This window comes from Argentina silus, assembly GCF_951799395.1.
Source record: "Argentina silus genome assembly, chromosome: 12".
Classification (NCBI taxonomy): domain Eukaryota; kingdom Metazoa; phylum Chordata; class Actinopteri; order Argentiniformes; family Argentinidae; genus Argentina; species Argentina silus.
The window spans coordinates 17,303,069-17,320,277 of NC_139666.1; the positions used below are offsets into that span (position 1 = coordinate 17,303,069).

At 42.3% G+C, this 17,209-nt stretch overlaps 4 protein-coding genes across 5 annotated transcripts; 1 reads left to right on the forward strand and 3 right to left on the reverse strand.

Annotated features, from left to right (window-relative positions):
* Positions 1-371: 371 nt before the first annotated feature.
* On the reverse strand, positions 372-2,363 carry kctd12.1 (potassium channel tetramerisation domain containing 12.1). Its single transcript, XM_083681907.1, has one exon. It carries the CDS (start codon positions 2,346-2,348, stop codon positions 1,470-1,472), a length of 879 nt encoding a protein of 292 aa, XP_083538033.1. The 5' UTR covers positions 2,349-2,363; the 3' UTR covers positions 372-1,469.
* Positions 2,364-4,331: 1,968 nt separating this feature from the next.
* Positions 4,332-6,491, reverse strand: LOC310813499 (glutamine amidotransferase-like class 1 domain-containing protein 3, mitochondrial). The gene is made up of 4 exons (XM_083682541.1): positions 6,282-6,491; positions 5,784-5,955; positions 5,484-5,682; positions 4,332-5,121 (listed from the first exon to the last, which is right to left on the reverse strand). The coding sequence occupies exons 1-4, from the start codon at positions 6,387-6,389 to the stop codon at positions 4,926-4,928; spliced, it is 675 nt and encodes a 224-aa protein (XP_083538667.1). The 5' UTR covers positions 6,390-6,491; the 3' UTR covers positions 4,332-4,925.
* Positions 6,492-6,930: 439 nt separating this feature from the next.
* On the forward strand, positions 6,931-9,776 carry cln5 (CLN5 lysosomal BMP synthase). Its single transcript, XM_083682289.1, has 4 exons — positions 6,931-7,094; positions 7,879-8,053; positions 8,256-8,481; positions 8,993-9,776. Exons 1-4 carry the CDS (start codon positions 6,937-6,939, stop codon positions 9,478-9,480), a joined length of 1,047 nt encoding a protein of 348 aa, XP_083538415.1. The 5' UTR covers positions 6,931-6,936; the 3' UTR covers positions 9,481-9,776.
* Positions 9,777-9,880: 104 nt separating this feature from the next.
* On the reverse strand, positions 9,881-17,209 carry fbxl3a (F-box and leucine-rich repeat protein 3a). Of its 2 annotated transcripts, none has more exons than XM_083682287.1 (5): positions 16,968-17,209; positions 16,262-16,652; positions 15,972-16,094; positions 15,408-15,579; positions 9,881-14,741 (listed from the first exon to the last, which is right to left on the reverse strand). In XM_083682287.1, exons 2-5 carry the CDS (start codon positions 16,649-16,651, stop codon positions 14,101-14,103), a joined length of 1,326 nt encoding a protein of 441 aa, XP_083538413.1. In that variant the 5' UTR covers position 16,652; positions 16,968-17,209; the 3' UTR covers positions 9,881-14,100. The 2 variants fall into 2 exon arrangements, with proteins under 2 accessions (XP_083538413.1, XP_083538414.1); XM_083682288.1 differs by having other exon boundaries at positions 17,103-17,204.

The window sequence follows — 17,209 nt, forward strand, 5'->3', positions numbered from 1 at the left end:
GACATATTAGACGCTACGGTCCACTCACCCACAGCATTATGTGAAAAGTATTTTTGCAGCCTTTAGACCCTGCTGTTTATACTAGCCACTCTAGTTCACAACATTTTGTTCACTCAGTTGGCAAATAAGAGAATTTGTGAGAATTTATACCACTAAAAACCTTTAAAATTGCCTTCTATTCTTCATGCTGTTCAATGTGAAACATTCTCACAAGTCCTCATATCATTCAAGGACAGTGTTGGTTCATGAAATATTCTAAGGAAATATCAAATATGGTTACAATAGGCGAATATTGATGGGTAAGGAAAAGAAATCCAAGTAAGACCCCTGGGTTTGTGGTAAACTTAGAGTTGAGGATATGTTAGGATTGTAGAAGATTTTATTTCAGTATCTGAGCAAGTTAACAAATACAACTCAACAAAACAAATGCACTTTCTTGCAATCAGACTAACCTGAAACTTTGTAAAGATATGCCTAACAGAGAACACAAATCTTGGTCAATCAAGCAAGCCCATGTAATAAGTGACACTGAATAACGTTCAGCTATTCTGTCTCTGTAAATGACTGTGGCCTTTACTTTATGGATCACTGTGTGGAGTATGATGGCAATATGTTCATGCAAGCTGAGGCAGGGACTAATAGATAAATTGTGATTGTTTGGTCTCTTACAAATAGCCCCAATGCCATTTATTTATTTGACCGTTATTACATCTACTGAATCTGCAGCTCTGCAAAATGGCTCTTTGTATTCATTTATGGGATAGTTATTAGTTCAAAATATGCTCTGTAAAATATAGCATATAGTATATAAAATTAAGTAAAAATACATGTATGTCTACCTTTTTTGGACATTCAGAATCCTCTTGCATGAGGCATATTCTCTCATTCTACCAGGGCATGATTCAGAGAGCAATACTGTCAATTTGACCACAGACGACTGTCTATCAATGTGTATGAAAATATGCAAGCATGCATGTTTTTGTATGTAGCTTTTGTAGATGACACGCACATGTAGGCTATATGTTTAGGTAGCCTACATGTGCCAAAGTGTGTGTGTGTGTGTGTGTGTGTGTGTGTGTGTGTGTGTGTGTGTGTGTGTGTGTGTGTGTGTGTGTGTGTCAACTTTAATAGACACTCAAGGACTACTTAACTGTGAACCATCCATAGTGATTCCTGCTTATAATCTGGTAAATGATGTGTAATAATCAAACATCACAATACTGTATTTCATCATACTAAGGTGTATGATGATATTGATTACTAACTGGTATTACAAGACATTAAGTTCAAAATAAAAGGAGACAATGTAGAAACATTGTCAAATAAATCACAGGCCCTGTCCTCTTCATGTACCCAATTTATGAGATGTCTATTTACACCAGTAAATCAAAGAATAGTCGACTAAACATCGTTATTATCTGTTGGCAGGCAGTCAGTTGGCCTTGGGTGTTGATGAGAGCAGATCAAAGTTAGTCCCGACAGAACACATACTCAGTGTAACTCGTCCATATTTTATCCTCGTTTGGATCGTTGCTGGTGTAGGCGCACGTGCCGGTGGAGCTACAAGCCACCATGTGAAAGCCGACCTCGGTCAGCTTGTCGAACGCCTGCTCAAGAAAATTAAACTTCAGGTAATACCGGGACGTGTACCTCTCCGGTGGCCGATCGGGGTCCCTGCTCTCATTCAGCGTGTCCCCAAATACCTCTTTGGCCAGGGACGTCTTCCCACACACCGTGATGCGCGCTACCCTCCTAAATTTGGCGTCAGTTTGGATATCTCTTCCGATAGTGTAAGACCCCCGGTATCCGATAGTGATGTAGCCAGACTTTCGGGACTCCAGAGATGGGGAGCGAGCGCTGCTGCTGACCGCGGACATCATCCGCAAAGTGTCCATGCCGACGCTGGATGACCCAACTCCGCACTGAAGCGCACCCTCCTCTGTGTCGCTCTGGCAGATCTCCTCGCTGATGGAATTATCTTTGCTCATCTTGGGGCTCAGGCGCTTGGACAGGTCCCGTAGCTGAAAAAACTCAGCCTCCCTGTGCAGTCGGTTTTTCTCGGGGAAATAATCTGGCAGAACCAGGTTCAGATCCCGCAGGTAATCTAAAATGTAACGGAACAAGAACCCGTCCCTGTCCAAGAAGTAGCGCCCTTTGCTATCCCTTGCCAATTCTTTTGGAGTCTTCTTACTGAACATGGTCCAGAGTAGGGAGTCTGGGACGGCGACTAAAGTTGTGTGCCTTGTGACATACACCTGTCCTCCAACATTTAGTTCAACGATCTCGGAGAATGGGGACCCAGACTCGGCGCCGTTAGATATCCCCCGCTCTGTGTCCGCCAATGCCATCTTTGAGCAGCCTAGGGTCTCTGTATTACAGACTGGAAACTAGAATTAGTGAGAGGGAGAGTGCAGCACTTTTGTTTATGTATCGTTTGCGTGTCAGTGTGTGGGAGGGGAGAGTCGACAGCTGATTTGAGTGATTACAGTTAACTCTTTAGTCTACTGACAAAAATGCTACAATGACTGCTGTAGTTTATGCGTAATGTTTATGGAAAAAAAACGTTTTGAAGGTAAGCTACTGCCATTGTTTTAAGTATATTTCAATCTGAAAGTTCACTTTATATGCAAGAAGAGTGAACATGAAGTCAATACATTGACAGAGATATTGGCATAATTATGTATCTCATTTGAGCCTATTTGTCCTTGACATCAGAAAAAAAAGTGTTGGTTCCTTGCCAATGCCATCCGAAACGAATGAATTACTTCTTGTGGTATAATTAGCATACATTTTTAAAACCATTCTGGGGGGGCTGAGTCACTGGATTATACATCAGATTGAGCGTTCATTAATAAAACTGGGCAAGACTGACATCTGGTGGTATATGATGTAATACTGAAGTATTAATCGCTTCCTCAGATTGCAGGGACAGGGTTAAAAAAAAAAAAGAGGAAATAAACACTCTGTACATTCTTGTTGTTAATTGACTTGAATATTATTAAATAGTGATCACACACACACACACACACACACACACACACACACACACACACACACACACACACACACACACACACACACAAGGGATTTATCATTACTGATTTAGTAGAGAACATCCTCTCATTACAATTAGTGTGTCAGCTGCTTAGTGGATCACATTCGGTTTCTAATGTTTAGCTTGCATTGTAACCCGATTTCATTTCCCTACCCACCAAACCAAATGTCAAACTCCTGGATTTGCATGTTACATTGACAGTTTGCAGGGGAAATGTCTGTTTGTCTTTAGAATCCCTGATCTTTGTTATCTGTAACACTGCATTGCCTCTGACACTGACATTGGCCTATAGCCTACTGTTGAGAGCCACACACATTAAGTAATTGTTAGTACATTATTCTTACATTATCCCTTTGCAGACCCTCTTACTCATTTGCAGATATGACCCGAGCACTGAGCAGTCTGTGGTCTTGTCTATATTCTTTACAACATCAACAACACCCTCCACCCCTTCTTTGGACAAAACAGAGGAGGCATTTGCCGTGAACTTTCCCACCAAGTCCTCTTGACTCAGAGGCTTCCTCCAGTGGCCATAGAAAGTATTACACCTGACTGAGTGGCTTTCCCTGTTCCGTCTCTATTGAGACCTCACAGTACATCCTGTCAAAGCTAGGGTGGTTGTCCTGAGGGTTCTTCAGCCTCACTTTGGCCTTGCTGAAGGAGCCCACAGAGACCTGGTCGTCCAGCAGGGCTGAGCAGGTGTTGAACTGGAATGAGCGCCTGGCGCTCTGTGAGACACCTTTCATAGAGGCCTATAGCAAAATTCCAGAATGGCCAAACAAAGTCACATTGACAGAGATGTGAGAACTTTCACAATGACTAAGTCAGGGAATTGAGATTGTTCATTTGAGGGTGTAGGTGTTGGGCATGTAGGTGTTATCTACAATTGCATTTGAAGTATAATCATTATGTTTTTTAAACAGTAAGGTCAGTAAGTATCAGTAGCCTTATTCCAGTAAGGACATGAGAAAGAAACCTTACTGTCTTTTGCAACTTCTGTTTTTTTGACACCAAACACAATGGGAATTCGGCTCTGACTCAGGGCTAAATACCATTGAGGATACAGAGGTCATGTTTCATGGCCTCAGTATTTTTTAGTCATAATGACTGCATGACCTCTGTAAAAAATGTTACAGTCAACAACCACAGTGATATGGATTCCTTAGTAGTGTTTAATTTGTTTTCTTAATTGTATAACTTTGTAATTAATGTAAATGTGAAACAGTGCTTTGCTAAGATGTAGTCATTGAATTAATAACAGACCACTTGACACAAGGACCGTTAAGCAGCATAGCATTTTAATACAAGTGCTTCATACAAAACCAAAGCAATTTGGGGTATTGTGGATAATCCCTTCAAGTTTCTTTAAAATACACCAACCAAGTAAACATACACTGGAATTGAGACACATTTGTTTTGTTGCATAGGAATATCCCAATTGTGAAATAGAAAGTGAATGTCCCCTAGGCAGACAGTTCTCAGTTTGCAGCTTGGCAAAAAGAGTCACCACCAGTCACCATATCTATGCACCATCTCATGATTCTGAGACTTATTTAAGATGGATGATAAAAAATGTTATCTTCGGTGTCAAATCACATGTTTTTGTTTTTCATAAGTCAAGTCTAATGTACCATGGGAAAATCTTTGAGGTTTAGTTATTGTGAAAACTTTTCAGAGGTTACTGATGATGTGCTTCCTTTCTACAAAGTAACACAAACCCTTCCGACAGCACAAACATCTTGTAACCATCTACAGTACAGTGCATAGGCCTACATTACATAGAATTGGCGCACACAAAAGAGGCACTACATTTTTCTAGTCCTCTCTCTCCCTTGCTGGGAGTCTTGTCATCAATGCTGATGTGTGTGGCTCAAGCTAGCTTCAGCACGTCCTGTACCATGGCTCCAATGCCGTCGAATATCTCATGGAGTGGGGCCTTGCACATGAAGGCACAGGTGGTGACCAGCTTGTTCTTCTCGTCCACATGAGTCTCACTGACGTTCTTACACACATGCTTACAGCCCAGCTGGGCAATGGCCTCCGCAGTCCCGGGGACATCTGGGGACCTGAGGGCCCAAAAGGAACATGATGTTTAGATCTGAATGTTCTGTCAGATTCGAAAATGGCCTGGATTTGTGCCTTGTGAAGCATAAAACACTGACATTTTGGATCATTTAAAGCAGGAATATGCATTTGAATGTTCTCAATAATGCCTAAAATGATACAGCTATACTGATATAATCTAACATTTACATCAGTGGGTGAGCACTCTAGAGACCTATTGGAAAGCACTATGTACATGCCATGCAATGAGACTAGGTTCAAACTTTGCCTCTTCCCATAACACATTTGGGCACTGATAATAAAACGTGTAACCCTAACCCTGAATGAGACCTCCTGTAGGTGACTAGTCTGTGACGTAGCCTACCTCTCATCCTTCTCATGGCCCACAGTGACCTCACAACCAGGGAACACCTTGGCAGCCAGCACTGGTGAGATGCAGCAGAGGCCTATGGGTTTCCCCTCGCCGTGGAACGCCTGCAAGGTGGCCTTCACCTGTTCGTTCACAGTACAGTCCTTCCCCTGCAACGCCCAGCTACATAGGTTCTTAGCCACTCCGAAGCCACCTGCACATCACAAGACATGACATATCATAACTCTGGTCCATGAGGAAGAGGAGCAGAGCAAATATAATTCATCACACAACATTTCATTAAAAGCAACGAACCTGGGAAGATAATGGCATCATGCTCCTTAACGTTGAGCTGGGAGAGGTCCTGGATCTCCCCGCGCGCCAGTCTCGCGCTCTCCACCAGCACGTTCCGCTTCTCCTCGGTGGGCGCGCCCTTCAGGTGGTCCACCACGTGCATCTGGTCCATGTTCGGGGCGAACATCTTCACCTGCAATGTGCACAGGTGTTTGCGGCTAAAGTCAAGAGTGTATTTTCTCCGTCTACCCCGTCCCCCACCATGACAAAGTCATACTTCATTCACAGTATTCACTATATTTGAAATACACAGGTAATCTGTTGGCTATCGAACCTCAATAATACGACTACAATGATTCATCATCAACCCTCAAAATGTAGCCTACACCGTGGCTGATTAAATGAGCATAGGCTTAAATGTTTTCACCAACAAAAGACGAGTCAGCAGCTTGCAGCACAGAAACAGATGTCCATTAAACGCTTATAGGCTACAGAAATAAGTAACATTTGTGCACTTACAGTTGCACCACCTCTACTAAGATGGACCAAAATAGCGGAAGCTTCATGGATTTCACTGCCGTCAAAAACTCCGCAGCCAGCCAACACTACCGCGACGCGCTTACTCATTTTTGTCTATATCGATATTACAACGTTTCAGTCCCGGTCACTTTCACACACTCTGATGAAAGAGTGACTTTTTCATTTAATTCAATGTTGCAGAGGTGAGCATGGCCGTGTAGGTGTGGCCTGAACGTCAAAGTGAACATGCTCGCCCTCTACTGCGGCGGATGTATATTACACAAACACTGGTTGAGAGACAGACAAAAGTTTGTATAATCCCACATTTTAGAGTGGCGAGTGGCATTTTATTAGCGATGTCGAAATGTATCAAATCACCACTACATTTTCCAACAATAATTGTGGAATATTGGTTGATTCATCAATGCCTATCCTATCTAATCTAGCAGGACTACTACTCTCTGTCTTGGAGTGTGGCCTAAACATTTAAAATGTATCTATTTGTTAGAATTTCGTAGCAGAGTCGAATCACAAATTAGTCTCAGCAGTCAAGAAAGTCTTGTGACTTTAAAATGCTGGTGATTAGATTTTACATCAAAAGCCATGTGACAACTGCGTCATTGACAGCAACAAGGAAGTATGAGGGAAATACAGTATGTCCGACTCTCTTCCACAGTTGCAGAATGTGTGCAAGAAGTGTGTGGACATGAGCTTCACGGTGGTTAAACTGTGTTTAGTCATTCTTCTCTATTTTCAGGAGACTGTACATTCCCGGGGTCTCTATGGAACACAGGAATGGCCGGTTCCTTACAGGTATTTGGTGCAGAATGTCACTTCTTAAGCTAGCTGGCTAGCTCGCTAACTGTTCAACAGATACTGAACTGAGATAGATCACATCACATGACACGATACTAGCTCACATGCTACAGAGAAAGTAGACAGCGACATCAACTACTTTTTTTGTGTTGGTCCTGTTTGAATACTCTTAAATGCATCCTTTCTTCCTCCCTTCTTTAAGGAAACAACTTCCCTGACTGGAAACAAATTCCACCAGGCTAGGTTGTGTGGCAAAAAGGGAACTTATGTCTTGTTATGCCAAATTTAAATCACTATCTTGAAGGAACATACTCTCAGAGTATAAATTAGGCTGTTTGAGAGAAGATTTGAAGCCTAAGCAACCTGCCCAGTGGTGAACATGTTGTGACTAACATACAGCACTATAGCAGGTATCAAAGCTGGGTGGTGGAAGACCTTGTTAGTGCATAGGTGAAGTTATGGGTGGTGGTACTCATTTACAATTTCCTGTCTTTTGCGGCTTTTGACAAGCCATAACTTCTAATTTAAAACGTCGTTAATTGGTGAAAGCATTGCAGTGAAAATCTTGCTTTGACCAATCCAATCATATTAGATCAGTGATAACTTAAAGAAAAGGGGGTAAGGAAGGATTATTTTTGTGAAATAGTTTAACAGGGCCATCTGACTGTTGTCTTGTCCTCATCGCTGATATCTACGGTCTTCTGTTGCTCAATGAGACCTGAATATTAAATTCATGAATTCATGACTGCAGCCAATGTGTCTGACTCTGTGACATTGACAGGCGGTTTGATCGTCGCCCTGTTGCGGACTCCTACTGCCAAGCCTTGTACCCCTTCTGCCCCACTGGTGACAGGGATGGCCGCATGCCCTATATGTGGAACTATGATGTCATCTCAGTGTTTAGACTGCAAGCTCCAGTATGGGAGTTCAAATATGGAGACATGTTGGGGAAATATGTAAGTAGGCTGTCATTGTTAGGGGGAAGCTGCACAGCTGGTCTTTATTTTAAGTGAATATGATACTTTCAGTTCTCCTTCTCTCTCACATACATACACACACACACACACACACACACACACACACTAGCACTAACACATACTCTCTCTCACAGACAGACAACCGCTGTACTCCACATAACAGAACTCTCTTGTTTTCCAGCACATTATGCATGATGCAATTGGGTTCAGGAGTGCTGAGACAGAGAGAAACTATACCATGGAGTGGTATGAGCTCTTCCAGCTGGGCAACTGCACTTTCCCTCACCTAAAACCTAAGATGAACGCCCCCTTCTGGTGCAACCAGGGAGCTGCATGCTTCTTTGAGGGGATTGATGACATACACTGGTCACAGAATGGTACCATGGAGAAACTGGGAGAAATCTCAGGTAAGCAGCTGAGGTCAACAACATGACATCAGATGGCCTGTGAAACCTCATTTGAAAGCAAGCCTGATTGATTTCAGGGGGACATGTAGGCCACATCAGCATGACTAAAACCTTGTTGGTTGTCAAATCAGGATCATAGGTGTGACATGTTGGTATTCAGTCCACCAATCACTTATCAATGGGGTTAGAGAGAAAGGTGGAACCATATAGCTTAAACTCACACTACACACACACTTTTCTTTCTTACTGGCTAGGGGTTGTTTTCAGACCAGGTCATTATTTTCATTATTAATGCTTTAGTTTTCAGCTCCCCCTGAAAAACACAGTTTAATTTGCTTAACTGACACTGTCATCATAACCAGTCTGATGCTATCAGATTTTATCACCCGTTCTCCTCCCTGTATGCATGAATTAATGAACAAATAATGTGCGTTTCAATGTTTCGCAAAACAAATTCCCTGTTCGATTATTAATATTGCTAGATTGATTTGACTGTAATTTCTGAATCCAGGCTCCCAGTTCAACGACATGGCCCAGTGGGTCCAGGACGACAATAGGACAGGGATTTACTACGAGACGTGGACAGTTCGCTCTGACCCCAGCCCGAACGCCACGGTTTGGTTCGAATCCTACGACTGCTCCCAGTTTGTGCACCGCACCTACAGGAAACTGGCCGAACTGGGAGCCAAGCTGTCCAGCCCATCCCAGACCAATTACACCAGGATCCACCTGTACAGCGGCGAGCCGTCCTACCTGGGAGATGACCGCACCATCTTTGAACAGTCCTCCATGAAGAGTCTAGCTGCAGATATCCGCAAGTTCTTTCACTCTTTCCAACCACACCAGTCATGTGTTGACTACGCCTTCAGTCTGTTAGAGGCCTATAAGAAAGTGGTGTTAGACAAGACCTTCTACCTTTACTATAACTTTGAGTATTGGCACCTGCCCATGAAGCCCCCCTATGTGCAAATTACATATGAGGAAGTGCCTTTGCCGTAATACTGCTTAACTGGGATGTAGATGTGTTTTCATGCTTGTATTCGTTTCACACACAATGATATTCACATGCTGAGCCTATCAATGTGGGGGCAAAGTGTACTAATGTCATTGCTCTCTAATCGAGATGCTAATCAGGACTGTGAATAGCAACACTGTTTCCTGCCTCAGCTACACATTGCTTTGTATTGGTCCGAATTAAGAAATCAAAAGTATTCCTTTGTAAATATGGTATTGTATGCTTTTGTATGGATGGACAATGGACAATTTCTAAGCTAATAAATAAAATGTAACCACTACCATTTCTAATGTACCTGCTTTTGTGTTCTCACTACAGTAATTCATTGGTAGCAATGAATATATTGGAATAACAGACTAGAGATTAATGAGAAAACAAGTGGTGTTACATTCACAACATTTTATTCCAAGATCACCACCAAAACAATTGCCTTTTCATTTTGAGTGTCCATTAAGCAAAATACACAAAGCATTTGCCATACAGAAGCATAACTAAAACGACAGCATTGTCAACATCAGTTTCTGTTACTTTTAATTGACCTACTGAAGGAAAATCAAAGTGATACAAATTAGAGGTTTATGACCTCATGACTAAAAGTTGACATCTGTTCTGGTGGGCATGTCGATAGTCTAAAGGTGTTTTCCTCTCACCTCATCATTCCTTCAACTGCACTGAAATAGAGAACCAGAGCGGAATTCCAAATGAGTCCCTAGCCCTTCCCCACCAGGCATTTCTGGGCCCAGTATTTCAAAACTTAATCTGGATCAGCATGATCTGAATTCTTTTTTGCTGTCCAGGATCAGATCCAGCTGGCTGGTTTCCCCTATACTACTCAAAATCTGCCAGATAGATCTAATCCTGGATATCAAAAAAGAATCTGGATTATTCTGATCAAGACTAAAAGTTTTGATATACTGGACCCTGTAGATCTGAAAGGATTGTACACTATGGCGATTGCTCCCCTTTGCCTTCTGATTGGCAAAGTGTTTTTATTTCATACAACAATCCAATATTTTCTAATATACAGGAGTGCCAGCTCTGCTCTATCACACCAGTGCAGATGAGAGTAAGGGGACTTTAAAAGGCCACTTCAGACTATTGAGATGCATCCTGAGAGAAATTAGAAATAAAAGGAGTTTCCAAAGATCTGCTGTCTCAGCAACCATTTTATGTATCCATTGTACAATCCATGATTAAATTAACCTGGAGATATGTAGCTAGACCCCTTAAAGATGCTAGTTCTGTACAATCAAGTCAGAGATGATTATTTACTTCAGTGATCAAAGAAGCCAATGCTAATTCATCACACCATTGGCTCTTCTTAACTTGTATTAGAAAACATGCCAGTTACTTTCATGAATAATGCAATGGATTTGAGTTTGATTTAGTATTAATGTATGGTTACAGTTGGTTCTGCTGAGATCCTTGACTTGCTACCAGAACCTTCTGATGAAGCAGAAGCATTTACACAAAGACCCCTTGCTGCGCACAAACTAAGTCAGATGACTGCACACATTATCATTGAATAAACAAATTAATACAAAAGCAGTTTTCATATCAATAAATTACATGGCTAATCAATTCTAGATCCACCTAGCAAAGGATAACTCTTGCACTCTGGTATATAAAAGACACGAGCCATCAGTAAAGGAAAATTAAAACCCTGGCAGAGGGTGTGATATAGAAATGAGTCAATTTCTATTTGTATCATCAAACACACAGCGTTTTATATACAGATGCATGGGACTTCCTTCTTAAAGGAAAACTTTATATAAGCATTTCATTCTTCTGATTCACCGGTTCACCTTAAACTGATTGGATTAATCAATAATAATAATAATGGTACTGTATTAGTGTTATTGTACTGTGTGTAATATTTCCATCTCGTTTCCATATGATACAAACACTTATGCACTACAGAGCAAATGTGAATGCAAAGACACCCATAACAAAGTCAGGGTTTAAAGTAAACAGATAAATAGCAAAACACAAATGAAACCTATGGTTAATCCACACTTTCTTCATTACATTTGAGAGGCAGAACAAGACTATGTTGCCTTCCCAATGTGTAACTGAAGCACTAGGTAGACTTTCACTCGATCACAGACAGAAAAACAGACAGAGCAGTCAGACCATAACGGTCTGAATCTGACCAATCTTCGCCTTTCAAGTTCTGTCACTCAAACTCTTCTAATAAAGCTATTATTTGTACAATATCATATTTACATATATCGTATCGTTTATTTCATTTTTTATTAACCACTATTGTTTGATTAAATTATTTTTTTTGTGATGGGAACATATCAGAATCCCAGTGCAATGCAAATCGTTAGGGTTAGAATCAGGTTTGTGTTCAGGAGGGCTGAGACAGAAGAGCATTTGTATAAGGCAGATACTACCCATTTTGAAAACGTTGACTCCCATCCGAATAGGAGTCTAAATGAAACACAGAAAGTCTAGGATCCACTGACTCTTTCTACAGTAATTTTCCCTCAACTTCTATTTTTGGTAGGCTTTGCACTTTAAGGTGCCAAATAGGCTATAACTTTGACAATACAGAAACCAGTTGATTCTAGGGAAAATCTGTATTATTTGGAGAATATCCTAAATCAATTCCCTCTAACATCAAAACTACACCTTTACTGACATTAATCTACACTCACTAAACACTTTATTAGGAACACTATACTAATACTGGGTAGGGCCTCCCTTTGCTCTCAAATCAGTCTCAATTCTTTATGGCATTGATTCCACAAGATGTTGGAAACATTCCTTTGAGATTCTGGTCCATGATGACATGATGGCATCACGCAATTCCTGCAGATTTTTCAGGTGCACTTTCAAGCTGTGAATCTCCCATTCTACCACATCCCAAAGGTGTTCTATTGGATACAGATCCGGTGACTGGGAAGGCCACTGAAGAACACTGAACTCATTGTCATGTTCATGAAACCAGTTTGAGACGACTTTTGCTTTGTGACATGGTGCATTGTCATGCTGGAAGTAACCATTAGAAGATGGGTAAATTGTGACCATGAGGGGATGCACATGGTCAGCAACAATACTCAAATAGGCTGTGGCATTCAAGCGATGATTGATTGGTATTAGGAAGTGTGCCAAGAAAACATTCCCCACCTCCACCATGTGAATAATAATATAATATATGCCATTTAGCTGACACTTTTATCCAAAGCGACTTACATTGTAAGATTACATCTTCAGTATATATGGTCCCAGCAGGAATCGAACCCCTAACCTAAGCGTTGTTAGCGCCATGCTCCACCAACTGAGCCACGGGACCACAGAGAAAGTGTACAGGTGTTCCTAATAAAGTGTTTGGTGAGTGTATATGCTGGTGTATTATCACAACATCTTATTATATGCATGTTCTCTCCCCTGTCCCAAACAGGCCAGTATGCTGTGACTGCACTCCCTCTAAGAGGGCTGGATCATAGGATGAGCCTAGTCCAGCACAATTAAGCTTGTAGAATTCCATAACCTTATAGTTCCAATTCCATCCCAAGACCTTCAACCCTGCATTTCAGAAAACTCTCTGACCATATATGGAGTCCCTCTTTGGGAAATTTGTTGGGATTAACTACCAGAGGGAGGTTTACCAGTCTATATAGACACATTAAGCCATATAGATACAGGTAGCCGTTGATGCACGATTGCACAATGTTAGAAATGTATATTGGAATTTAACTGTAAAAAATAATTCGATTGTTTTGAGTCGAGCAGATTATTTTGAGACTAGTTTTACTGCATTGTAGTTTTCTTTACCAAACCAAATAATTGGACATTTCAGTATGTAACATATATACACATACAATTGTGGCAATTCCAATTACTTAAACGCCCAGGTTTCTGTTGCAAAAAGTGCAGGGGTCAGGACTGTCCAAATTACCAGCCTTGTTAAGTTACTATGTTGTAATGTTTGGTTAATACACATCACAACATGCTGTCATCTACCTACTTATCCCCTCAAATCAACAAACGTTAAAAAGGGATCAAAAACTAACACCAGTTTAACATACACAACAACATTTCTCAAAGGACAGTATATCATACCTAGGCTAAAGGCAATGACTCCATTTACAAAGGTATAAAACAATGGTTTTGATCTCCACCTGTAATGATAGTCCAATATGCCTATTCTAGAGTCAGACTGACTCTCTCCCATGGGAAGGTGCACTGCAGTGTTGCGTGGTTGTGGTCGTTTTTCTGGTTGATGGACAGGGGTTACAATTTACTTTAAAGGGTGGTGGAACTGCCCTCAAAATAGGGCTGGCATTTCCTAACAGCATCCGCTAGCTATCTAACTGTCTGTACACAGTATGTTATGTTGACCCTGACTGCCAGTTTAGCCCCAACCTCTCTGGAGAGGGGTGCACCACCGTAGAGCCACAGATATACAGAGTTAAGCAAACTAGTGCCCTTCATGTTAGCACCAACAATTTCCACACAAAAAAAACGAAAAAACTATTTCCATTAAATTTACATTCTAGAATGTCATAGGGACATTCGGTGCAAATATGGCAACCATTAACATTCAAAACACCAAACAAAGTTTGCTGAACTCTGTGTACATCCACAGCTGTGCTTTACCAGGTGGGCATCATGTCAGGGAACCAGACACGGCCCAGGTGCTTGGACACCTCCCAGTGGATCTCGTCCAGGGAGTATTTGTGATCAGGGATCAGCACCTCCTCCATGATTGACAGCTGGGACAACCTCCGGCCACACATCTTCACAAACTCCACGAAGGCGCTGCAGGACACCTCGCACTCCCCAAGCCCAATGGCTGAGAGCTGGGTGCAGCGCTTGGCGATACGGATTAGCTCCTCATCCAGCGGCCGAAGCCCGTTGGCGCAAACTACCAGCTCTACCAGGCGAGGGCAGTGGAGGCCAACCCGACCCAGGACGTCCTTGCTCACAGAGCGGCCGAAGTAGAGGTGCGTGACTGGGATCTCATCGCGGAAGAAAGGTCCGAACTCGTCCTCATAGAGGAAGAAGTACATGACCAGGTTGAACTTGGGAGAGTGACACACCATGGCGTCCCAGCTGCTCTTCTTGATGGTGTGGAAGTGCTGGCCGGGGTTATCGCTGACCACGTCGATGCGGAGGTGCTCCAGGTGAACGTGTTTCTCAGAGGAGAGGGCCAATAGAAGCTCGTCACTCAGCAGGTGGTAGTTCAACGCCAGCTCTCTCAGCCCGTGGCACTGGTCCGCCACACATAGGATCCCTGCAACAGCAAGGTTTAGTTAGTTCCTTTTTCACTAAAAATGTCCATTTCTAACTTATATTAAACTCTATAGTCAAATTTAGACTGTATATTAGGCTCACACAACACAATGACAAAATTAGACTGGAATTTCTCACAGCCATTTCAACCATGAAAGAGATGAGAATAATAGTTCCTTCATGCCTTCTTTCCATAAATGGTACACTTAGTACACACCAGCAACACATCTGGATGAATTCAACTGCTAGCTACCCCTGATATTACCGGCACTGGCCATTAAAGTTGTTTCCAGGAAAGAACTGCCATATGGTTGGAAAGAACAATGGTGCTCTACTCGTATTCGGAGTGTTGTGCTTGATTACATGTCATTGCATTTTCTAGCCAAAATTAAGTTTGCTCGAGTAGATTATAATCATTTTCCATTCAATTGAGAATTCGACATGAGGTGTATGCCTTCTATGAAGAGAGAAGATTGGTTTCTGAACATTATGACAAAATGTGAAACACTAAGTAAAACAATAAAAAAAAACTATATGGAAACCCACTAGAAAAGACCACTACACATGCCTTGGCTGGACCAGTTAGTACGTGTATTCCCCCCTTAAAATGACATTTAACAGAAATGCATCATAAGAGTGATTTAGCGACCACTGACTAACACCATACCTGCAGGGGAGACATGGGGACAGCTGCTCATCTTCAGCAGCCTCAGTGTGTCACTGTTGTTGGCCACCAAGACCTTCAGGGACGGGTCGTCCACAGGCGTGTCGTCAATCTTCAACGAGGACAGTGATTTGGAGTTGACAAACACCACCGTCAGGGCTGAGATGAAATGGGACTACAGGAGGAACAAAGCAGAAAGCCTTTTTGATTTAAAAGGTAGATAAATAACATGGACAGTTGAAGGTAGGTGTGTGCATATTCAGAGGGTTCCACAAGGGCAAGTTGTATACAAAAATGAATATTGAATACTTAACTCTGGGAGAAAGGTGTCATGGTTCAATAAATGCCAATAACTAGTCAACCTGGTTTGACAGGAAGCAGTTTGACTTGTTACGCCTTTTCTATGTCTCATGTGTCATTATAGCAGTATCAGTTCAAGCCTTGACATTTAGAATTTAAATAAGTAAAAGATCCAAGACAAAAAACATTCTAATCGGGATAGAAATATTCAAGTCATTGTCGTAGAATGCACGGTGCCAGCATGGCTGATACTATGGCTCTGTGTACCTTAGGTAGCTCCATGAAGCTGGGCCTGGCTGTGGAGATGAGCCCCAGGGTCTTTAGTGAGCAATTCACCAGCTGCGAGAGAATGTCACAAGCGGCCTCTGCAGACTCAGTACTGCTGTCCACCTAGAGAACACACACACACCAGACACAGTTCAGTGCCAGACATCGGCTACATAAAACAGTGAAATTAATCAATTGTGAAAGAGACCATCTCTAATCAGTGACTGAGGGCGATTCTGACGCCTATGTCAGAGTCTACCAACTACTGTGACAAGCTCTTTTTCTCTCACCTTGAAGCTGACATACTGCAGGTGATTAGAGTGCCTCTTGATGATCTGCTTGATAAGGTCCGGGTGGGTGGCCTTCAGGTAAGAGCTGGCCGGCTGGTTGAGCTCAAACTCAAAGCATCTCCACAGCTCCGGCATGTGGAAGGCATTGTTCCAACCACGGCACACCTGCGAGGCGAACGCACGGTCCAGGAGTGGCAGGTACTTGAAGATGTGGAGCAGAAGCTCCTGAGGTAGCCGTGTCCAGTCAACATCAAAATCGTAGACCCCTTCTTCGTCCTCTTCTTCAGGCTCCTCGCTTTGCTGCTGCTGCCGCACCTTCTTACATGCCTCTGTAGGACCATAGCTGGAAGAGCTGCTGCTGTCCCCCTCATCTCCCTTCACCCTCTTCATTCTGTTGGGAGATGTATCCAAAATGAGTGAGTATTTTCAAAAGCTAGACAGAACTTCTGATAAATATTACATGGCAAAGACAGCATGGCATGCAAGAATATAGGCTGATATGAATAAAACGGAAAATAGCTAGTTGCATAACTCAACTTATCAGTAGTTAATTGGGCTAACGTTGGCCAGCTAGATTACTTTCGCATTCTCTTTTATAATGACATTGTATGCATTTAAATAGACGAAACTGCAGCACACAATATACATTATTAACATAAATAAGTTGCTAGAGGAAGTGTAACCGGCCCATCCCCTCATACATTACCTGTTTTGTTTACACTTAGCTAGCTAGCTAGCACGCTTAGCTGGCCAACTGATCGCAGTGAAAAATCCGACCACTGACACTTCAACCCGGGCCCGCACTTGAAAAACTCATTCGCACAAGCCAAATAACACGCACCAGGCACTAAAATCAATTTGAAAAGATTTAGATGAATGTAAAAGCACTGTTTCCTTGACGATTTGTTCGTGTCTTTTGATTTATCTCAGCTGACCCAATTCCTTCGC

Excerpts from the sequence above, each read along its gene's own strand:
- kctd12.1 (XM_083681907.1), bottom strand. The coding sequence starts at position 2,348 with ATGGCATTGGCGGACACAGAGCGGGGGATATCTAACGGCGCCGAGTCT.
- LOC310813499 (XM_083682541.1), bottom strand. The coding sequence starts at position 6,389 with ATGAGTAAGCGCGTCGCGGTAGTGTTGGCTGGCTGCGGAGTTTTTGAC. Across the intron at positions 5,683-5,783 it reads TGATGCCATTATCTTCCCAG|GTGGCTTCGGAGTGGCTAAG; the intron begins GTTCGTTGCTTT and ends TGTGATGTGCAG. Across the intron at positions 5,122-5,483 it reads GGCCATGAGAAGGATGAGAG|GTCCCCAGATGTCCCCGGGA; the intron begins GTAGGCTACGTC and ends TTGGGCCCTCAG.
- cln5 (XM_083682289.1), top strand. The coding sequence starts at position 6,937 with ATGTCCGACTCTCTTCCACAGTTGCAGAATGTGTGCAAGAAGTGTGTG. Across the intron at positions 8,054-8,255 it reads GAGACATGTTGGGGAAATAT|CACATTATGCATGATGCAAT; the intron begins GTAAGTAGGCTG and ends CTTGTTTTCCAG. Across the intron at positions 8,482-8,992 it reads GAAACTGGGAGAAATCTCAG|GCTCCCAGTTCAACGACATG; the intron begins GTAAGCAGCTGA and ends TTCTGAATCCAG.
- fbxl3a (XM_083682287.1), bottom strand. The coding sequence starts at position 16,651 with ATGAAGAGGGTGAAGGGAGATGAGGGGGACAGCAGCAGCTCTTCCAGC. Across the intron at positions 15,580-15,971 it reads GCTTCATGGAGCTACCTAAG|TCCCATTTCATCTCAGCCCT; the intron begins GTACACAGAGCC and ends TTCCTCCTGTAG. Across the intron at positions 14,742-15,407 it reads TCCCCATGTCTCCCCTGCAG|GGATCCTATGTGTGGCGGAC; the intron begins GTATGGTGTTAG and ends TTGCTGTTGCAG.